Here is an 8,948-nt window from a genome sequence, read left to right on the forward strand (position 1 = left end):
CGCAACTCAAACATTTTTTTTCACAATTATTTAAATTTAACTGTGAAAATACTCAAATCAGACTTCTCCGGACAATAAAGTGATGATGCGAAATGAAATTAGTGAAAGTGACATCATGGAACCTTAGTTAGTACTCGTGAAAAACGTATCTCCAAGGATTCAAAGGGATATCAAACCGGTTCGATCATCGTGTCTGGACTCCGTACAATATCTGCTGAAAGCAATCCATGATTTGTTCTACAGGTTAGTGGCTATTTTGTAACTTTGGTATTCGTTATTTTATTATAAACGTTAGTTCATCCGAAACTTATACGCGGGAAAAAGTCACAATGCGGACGCTTGCATTTACTTTAAGTTGGTTATAAAATCACGCGGTTAGAAACCGCGGCGGTTTAGCCGTAATGCGGATTCGGCCTATTATTAATAAAACACAGTTTGCTTAAAAATTGAATTTGACAATAACCCTCCTAGCGTAGTCGGGTGAAAAGAACACATCTGATTCTCTTCTATCTTCTAGGAAATATTGCTTACAGGACCGGGGACTGCGACCAACGCTACCTTCATACTACAATTTAATCTAAATCGGTCCAGTAGTTAACAGAGTTGGTTTCTCAACAATATCTTTAAACAAATAAAATTAGTCGTAGTAGTAATCGTTGCATTACCAAAAATAAAAACTTGATGAACGCACCCGTGGTACTTTACCATAGACAAATGGCGGGAAATAGAATGAAAGAAAAAAAAAAAAATGTTTTTCATTCGTTGAATTAATCAAATCTTAATCGATTCTCAAATGTGAGTGTTCAATTGAAAATTTTGTGTAAAATTCTCATGAAAATACTTTGCATTACAGAACATTTCAAATCGAATTAAATAATTTCACATTGTTTTGAAATAGGACATGATATTTTTATTCATTATTCGTCCTTATCGAAAAAAATAATCATCGAAAAATATTTCAATTGCCATATTGATTTACCTTAACTCGATTGTGGTGCACAACACTAATATTGACGCCGGTCGACGACGCCATTTGTGAAATAAAATTGTTCAAAATAAATTTCACGTGCTCTTCTGGAGTCCGTGTCGTAAATAGTTATATTTAGTAACTACAAATCATGGCCGATAACGACGAACTTCTCGACTACGACGAGGATGAAGAGCAGGCGGAACAGCAGACTACCGAGGGGGCGGCAGACGCGGTTCCCAAGAAAGAGGTTAAGGGTTCTTACGTATCAATCCACAGCTCTGGCTTCAGAGATTTTCTCTTGAAACCGGAGATTTTGAGAGCAATCGTCGACTGCGGTTTCGAGCATCCTTCAGAAGTCCAGCATGAGTGCATTCCACAAGCTGTATTGGGCATGGACATTCTGTGTCAAGCGAAGTCCGGTATGGGGAAAACGGCCGTGTTTGTTTTAGCAACATTGCAGCAGCTGGAACCGTCTGAGAATCATGTTTACGTGCTAGTTATGTGCCACACTCGTGAGTTGGCCTTCCAGATCAGCAAAGAGTATGAAAGATTCTCAAAGTACATGTCTGGTGTACGTGTGTCCGTGTTCTTTGGCGGAATGCCCATCCAAAAGGATGAGGAAGTGCTGAAGACCGCCTGCCCGCACATCGTCGTGGGAACTCCCGGCAGAATCTTAGCTTTAGTCAACAGCAAGAAATTAAACCTGAAACATCTAAAACACTTCATCCTGGACGAGTGTGACAAAATGCTGGAATCTCTGGACATGAGGCGCGACGTGCAGGAGATATTTAGGAACACCCCACACGGAAAACAAGTTATGATGTTCTCCGCTACTTTGAGCAAGGAAATTCGACCAGTGTGCAAGAAATTCATGCAGGATCCTATGGAGGTGTACGTAGATGACGAGGCCAAGCTGACACTGCACGGACTGCAGCAGCATTACGTGAAGTTGAAGGAAAACGAGAAAAACAAAAAGCTTTTCGAGCTGTTGGATGTTTTGGAATTCAACCAAGTTGTGATATTTGTGAAGTCAGTGCAACGTTGTATAGCACTAGCTCAATTGCTGACAGATCAGAACTTCCCTGCTATTGGAATCCACAGAAACATGACTCAAGATGAGCGTCTTTCTCGTTATCAGCAATTCAAGGACTTCCAGAAGCGAATCCTTGTTGCCACCAACCTGTTTGGACGAGGAATGGATATTGAGCGAGTGAACATAGTATTCAACTATGACATGCCTGAAGACTCGGACACCTACTTACATCGAGTGGCTCGCGCCGGGCGATTTGGTACCAAGGGTTTGGCCATAACCATGGTATCTGATGAAAACGATGCCAAGATCCTGAATGAAGTGCAAGACCGTTTCGATGTGAACATAACGGAGTTGCCTGAAGAGATAGAGCTGTCTACCTACATTGAGGGCCGATAATTATGGACTTTAGTGTTTCATTCCCATTTTGTACCAACTTTGTGGTAATTAACTTTAGACATCCGGCTGTCATTTACCAACATGAGTGTTGTTTCATTTAGTTTGTTAATCTATTGTAAGTTCGACAGAGTGATCACCTTGTGTAATACATTGGTAGGCACAGCTCATGTCCAAATACTAATAATTTAGGTTTAAAAGTAATTAAAGTGACATTTGATATTGTGAAAATTGCCTCTTATTGTAATACATTCCCAGATCTGCAACTATGTTAAATCTTAATTTTTGTTATAAATGGTATACCTAGTTTATGCCAAATCAAATCTACCTAAGTCAATTATAACTTTATAAGGTACTTAAACTCATTACTTTTATATTTGTTATTTAGTATTTGAGTTCCCTAGCTAGACTATGTATAAGATACAAATTAAATTTTGATAAGATAAAATAAAAGACCATTGTTCAGATCTATAAAAACTTTATTTCAACAATGAGTATTGAGTCTTGAGACAATGCTAACATTGAGTAGGTTTGTGATTACAGTGAATACCTTGAACACAATACCTAGAATTACAACAATTTAGCTTACAAAGGAAAATAAGTACACTTAGTAATTACAATGGAATTTGAAACATAACTTTTATCAAACAAACATTTTCTTTTCATAAATGCCATTCTTTTTTCTGTAATGCTTGTTATAAACATCATGGTCACCAAAGGTTTTTTCATGAGTGAACCTTGTGATGAGATCCAATGCCCACTTTGGTTGGTCTCCTGGCACCATATGGCCTGCATTCCTCACCATGATCTCAACCAGCTTCCCAGCTTGCTTCACATATCCAGCTACCTCGTCATCCACTTTCCAAATGTACCTTTTAGCAGTCTTGTAGTCTTCAGATCCAGTGAAATTCAGATTCCTCAAGTAATTTATAGTCAAAGGATAAGCCACAATGATGTCCAGCTGCCCATTGTATATCACAACATAGTAATGGTCGAGGAGCTCTGAAATCCATGGTGCAACTGACTTCATCACATCCTGCTTCAAATGCTGCTCTACTATGGAACCATTATTGAAAGGCAAATCGCCTACATGAATGGCTTTCCTCACAGAACTCTTCTGTAGCATGGGACCAAAGTCTTCATAGTTTGTGTAGTCCTTGGTGTGCAGGTAGTTGAAATAAAAGTTAAAACCAGTCATATTGTAGAAAATGCTCTTCCCATCTATTAAGTCACCATTCAAGAGGGTGTCAAATGTATCAAAAGCATCATTCCATTGACCTTTCTGAATGAAGTCTCTTGTTTTATTTTCATACTCTTCAAACACCTTGGCTTGGTTCCAATCAATGAGGCCTATTTGGTACAAATATTTGCCATACAACAGTTGATGCTCAGGGTCACTCAATCCATTACCTATTGCAATTCCTTTCAGGTTGATTTTCAATGAAGCAGTAGGGTTCTTCTTATGTATGGTGTAAGCCAGTGCAGGAACATACTTTCCACCGTATGACTCACCTGTGACAAAGAACTTATTCTGTTGCAGTTCAGGAAATAGTTGGAAGAATTGTATGAGAGTTGAATACAGCTGTTCCCCCACCTGGGCCTCATCAATACAGTAACCTTTGCTGTCATTTGTAAAACTGAATCCTGTTCCAACGGGGTTGTCGATGTAGATGACGTGATGGCTCAGAGCCCAGTTGTACTTCCTGCGTTCAAATTTGCCGTTGCGAACCCTTAGAGGCCCATTCTCAGTGAAGAGTCCGTACAAAGAAGTAGCGCCCGGCCCGCCCTGCAGCCACACCACCACCGGAGCCGGCTGATTATTCGAGGTCATCGCTGGGAAGTACCAGAAGAACTGGTTGGAGTTGTATTTCTTGTCAACAGTGAAGTAGCCGGCGTAACTTTTGATCCTCAAACTCTCTGTGAACGGCACACGTGCTAGCCGCCTGCCATCAGCGATGTTTCCGCTCTCGACGTATGGCGTGAGGAATAGAGGTTTCCCAGCATCACCACCGTCGCGTTCGCCAAGCTCGATCTTAGGATACCGGTGGAAGAAGCCTTGAACGTTGAGTGCTTGAAGAGCAAGCAAAAAACAGAGCGCGCGGGCCATCCTGACTGCTTGAATTATCGCCAATGACTGGCGTGATAACAAAAATACTTAACCTTTGTATATAAACCGGCTTATCGGTACTTTGCCGTTAGGGAAACTAAAAAATCATTGTTGATAAAACAACAACAAAGTTAACTTAGTTTGACATTGACACTTTGACAACTCAGCAGCTGAAAGGAGCTTTTAGCGCTTTACCACGGCTTTACACTTTTCGACCAACAATGGAACACGCCCGCCCACTGTTTGCTCGCATGCAGCTTTGCGCCTGCACAGTGAAAATACAAACCGGATTATTTCCTTAAAAAAAATTCCGTCGACCGCGTAAATTGTGTAGTAATTCTGAAATCAATAGAATTATGCATTTTATAAAATCTAGTTTGAATGATGCGCGCTCTTTATCCAGAATAATACGGTCCTTTAAAAAAGCAGGAAAACAAACTCTTACTTTCAAAGAGAAAAAGCTATGTAATTTATGCACTTAAAACACTTCAACAAATTATCATTTTTTAAGCCGAAATAAATGGCGCATCGTCGTTTTATCGATAGATTCTGAAATAGGCCGCAGTTTTTTAGAATGAGAAAAAGACCAAAAGCATCTTAATTATTATGCCCTACCTAAGTAGTTCATTATCAGGTGAATATTAAACACGATCTCGAAGAAAAAAATTAAATGCACTTTGTAGAGGTCATTCTCCAAATGTTATCAGACCGGGAATTGAACCCGGACCCCCTTTGTTCTTGACGGTTCACCACGTCCACTAATTTCAAAATGTTATGCAATTGGCAATAATGTGATAAATGTGATTAATTTAAAGTTAACCATTATTTTGCAAACATCTTTTATATCGGACATAATAATAAACGAGGCCTAATTTTAGGCCAAAAGCAGTTGTTGTTAATTTAGAACAAGTTATCAATAGTAGCTAAGTAAGTAGGTAACTGTGTTAATAAGTATTAAGTACAGTCAGCTGCAAGAGTAAACTATTATTATTAAGTTACAAGCATAATAAATAATATTAATTCAGTGAGAAACACATTAAATACTGCAGGCTCACTATCTGCAAGACTCAAAGGTTGACTGGCAGCAGTTAATGAGTTTAGCTTTAAGTTCACCATGCAGGTACTTATTCTAAGTAGTTTCGTAACTTTTTCCAATTCAAATTTTTTTAGAAAAGTGCTTTTTAATTTTATACGTCGTCAATATAAATGCGAGTGTTTGTGCGTGGTTTGTGTGACTGTTACTCTTTCACGCAAAAACTGCTGAACGGATTTTGATTAAACTTTACAGTTACTGCTTGTTTATACTCAGAATAACATAATATTTTATAGACGCAAACTGAATTTCACGCTGGTGAAGCCGCGGGCAAAAGGTAATGTTTACCTAGAACAGAATAATAATGTGACTGTATAATTTATCGTAATAGTCTTACCAATCCTTTGTTCTTTGCTAAGTAGGTAGGTAGTAGTGCAACAACAGTGTTCTTGTATGAACAGTAGGTATCCTACTAATGCGAAAGTTTGGATGTCTGGATGTTTGTTACTCTTTCACGCAAAAACTACTGAACGGATTTTGTTGAAACTTTACAGTATTTTTGTTTGTAACCCAAATTAACATATAGGCTATAATTTATGCCGATCTGTGACACTAAATTTCACGCGGTTGAAGCCGCGGGCAAAAGCTAGTATAATAATATTATTTGCACTTTGCAACTTAAGTAATAAACCGATGTTACGAAGTATTGTTTATTGTGGTGAGTCAATGAGTACCTATAACAAGAAAGTGGAAAAATATTACACATAGTCCATTAAAATTTCTGTACCCCCAGTGAAAAGGGATCTAACTCGACTTAGATCAAAATTGACTTTATAACATAATGTGAATCTCTGAAAAATTAGCTATTTTTGTATCTAATCGGTATGTTTCTACGACGTATAGAAAAGAAAATAATGTTGTGCCAAATGATACAAGTAAGGCTTTGTGAACCAATTTTGAGTTTTCTTTCGTGTATATTGATACATGTCTACTTTTAACAAAGTGTACCGGAGGCTTCTTTCAATTTTTTATTGTGTCAAGAGGTACGACTCGTGTTACTACTTTTTACACGATTGAAGTTGTTCAGATTGAATTTGTGATTAACAATATAAGATGACTCATATTAATATACACAAAAAAAAACTATGTATTGTTGGTTGGTGAAAAAGAATGTAACTTAATTTATAGCACAAAAAGTAAAAGACAAATGATTATTTATTTTGTGTATAATGATTCAATTAGACTAATACCATTAACCACAAAAGTTTCGTACATGTGTAAAATGTTATCAGTTACTTAGATCAAAAACATTTGAAAATCGCAACTAATGATTTGGTTAATTATTTGGTGTAAAATGATATAACTTAGCCCAATTGTCAGATTAAAGGAAAACATAATGCGTAGTTTATAAATCAAAGAACTTTAGTTAATAGTTTTAATAAATAATGGTTAACATCTACTAGTAAAACATATAATTGAATTCATAGTGCCTAACGTTGTCAATAAAAGTACTTAATAAGTGCATTATAGAATTTACAAGAGCTCCAACTACCAGAACTCTTTATAAACAAAACTCATCACCTTAGACAATAAATTGAACTGGGCGAGTCATGTCGAGAACAAAATAAAAATGGCCTGTATAGCATTCCATCAGTGCAAGATACTCATTGGTAGTAGATGAGGTCTCAACCCAAAGATAACACTGGCTCTACACGTCGGTTATATGGCCCTCTTACACATATTATTATAGATCACTTGTGTGGTGGCACAGAACACAACTCATCATCATCATCAACAGCCCTTTACAGTCCACTGCTGGACTATGAGCCTCCTTCACTATAGTGGAGGGTATTGCCATAATCCCCACGCTTGGCAGGCGGGTTGGAGATCGCAGTTTAAAAGATTGATGTTCTTCAGAGAGCGCTGCTGCCCGTTCTCTGTTTGATGTGTAGTCCCTAAGTCGCCTCTTACGACACCCGCGGGAAGAGTTGGAGTTGGTGACAAATGTATTCTACTCTGCCGTCACCACACGGCGAATCTCAGATCTTTAGACCTCATCATTCGGAGGAAGCGCAAGCAGCCGCTCTAAGACTTAAAGGTAAGAACGGCATATAGAAGCAAAACAAGGAGACAGGACATTCCACGATCCTGCACAAAACCCTAATAAAAGAAATACCTCTCACCGAGGCACCTATCGGCAGAATTCCCTGTGTTCACTCTTCGACTGAAGATATACAATTTATATTACCCTAAAAGTAGTAAAGTACACTTTTATTGTGTATCATTATCAGAAATGTTTTCAGACAGGCGCTCACAGCATTTTTTCAATGGGGAAATGTTAAAATAACATTAGTTTCGACTTTTGCCACATGCCAATTATCCGTGAGCGGACTAATAACCCATGTGATATGAGTCATCTGCTTTGGCGCGATGTGTTGAGTGGCGAGGTGAGTGGTGTGCGTTAGTATGAAACGGAACGTTTATTAACTTTTTCGCGAAAGTAAAGGAAATGATGCCCATTCAGCCTATTTTGCAAATTTGATAGAAAATACGTAGATTCTAGGACTGAAGTTCGTAGGTTTGCAAGGAAGGCTTAAAATACGTAGATCTACGTAAAAATACGTAGAGTTGGCAACCCTGGTGGTAGGGTTAATACTGGGACGTGTAAAAGTGCTTTTTAAGAGCCTATATAAATGACTTTTTAGTTTTTTTCATATAACTCTTAACTTTCACAATTCGTATTCGTGCTAGGGAAGAAATGCCAAACTTTTGCGTATTTTCCTTTAAATAGAGATCTGAAATGTTGAATCTCCCANCTGATGGACAAACTAATGGATGGAGAATTGACTAACTTCTCTTACTTCAAATCTTATACAGGGTTCACCGACTACTACAATTTCCTAAAAACAGATAATGATGACGACATGTCTATTTTCACAGATTTACTACAAAACGATAAGTTAAGACATAGTATCCATGTAGGGGGACTGCCATTCAACTCCGGGGAAGAAGTACAAATACACTTGGCATTTGACATACTTAAATCGGTAGCACCAGACATAACTGAGTTACTTTCACACTACCGCATATTGTTTTATAATGGGCAGCTAGACATTATTGTTGCATATCCGTTGACAGAAAATTTCTTACGTAACCTAAACTTTTCTTCGGCTGAAGAGTACAAAAAAGCCACTAGAAATGTGTGGAAAGTTGGAGATGATATAGCTGGTTATTGGAAGAAAGCTGGCAATCTGACAGAAGTCTTGGTACGAAATGCCGGACACATGGTGCCCCATGATCAACCGAAGTGGGCCCTAAACCTCATAACTCGCTTCATCCAAGGCAAATTTTGACTATTTTACATGGGTTTTGGTAAAGTTACATAAAATATTATAATTTTATGATGAAATGT

At 38.1% G+C, this 8,948-nt stretch overlaps 3 protein-coding genes across 3 annotated transcripts; 2 read left to right on the forward strand and 1 right to left on the reverse strand.

Moving 5' to 3' along the window:
• Nucleotides 1-995: 995 nt before the first annotated feature.
• Hel25E (ATP-dependent RNA helicase 25E) lies at nucleotides 996-2,627 on the forward strand. The gene has a single exon (XM_028315588.1). It carries the CDS (start codon nucleotides 1,119-1,121, stop codon nucleotides 2,397-2,399), a length of 1,281 nt encoding a protein of 426 aa, XP_028171389.1. The 5' UTR covers nucleotides 996-1,118; the 3' UTR covers nucleotides 2,400-2,627.
• LOC114360790 (venom serine carboxypeptidase) lies at nucleotides 2,513-4,763 on the reverse strand. The gene has a single exon (XM_028315587.1). It carries the CDS (start codon nucleotides 4,501-4,503, stop codon nucleotides 3,040-3,042), a length of 1,464 nt encoding a protein of 487 aa, XP_028171388.1. The 5' UTR covers nucleotides 4,504-4,763; the 3' UTR covers nucleotides 2,513-3,039.
• A 3,592-nt stretch (nucleotides 4,764-8,355) lies between these two features.
• LOC114360794 (vitellogenic carboxypeptidase-like) lies at nucleotides 8,356-8,931 on the forward strand. Its single transcript, XM_028315591.1, has one exon. The coding sequence runs from the start codon at nucleotides 8,356-8,358 to the stop codon at nucleotides 8,887-8,889; it is 534 nt and encodes a 177-aa protein (XP_028171392.1). The 3' UTR covers nucleotides 8,890-8,931.
• The last annotated feature ends 17 nt before the right edge of the window (nucleotides 8,932-8,948 follow it).

Source organism: Ostrinia furnacalis, unplaced genomic scaffold (genome assembly GCF_004193835.3).
Source record: "Ostrinia furnacalis isolate ACB-3 unplaced genomic scaffold, ASM419383v2 OfSCF5175, whole genome shotgun sequence".
Classification (NCBI taxonomy): Eukaryota; Metazoa; Arthropoda; class Insecta; order Lepidoptera; family Crambidae; genus Ostrinia; species Ostrinia furnacalis.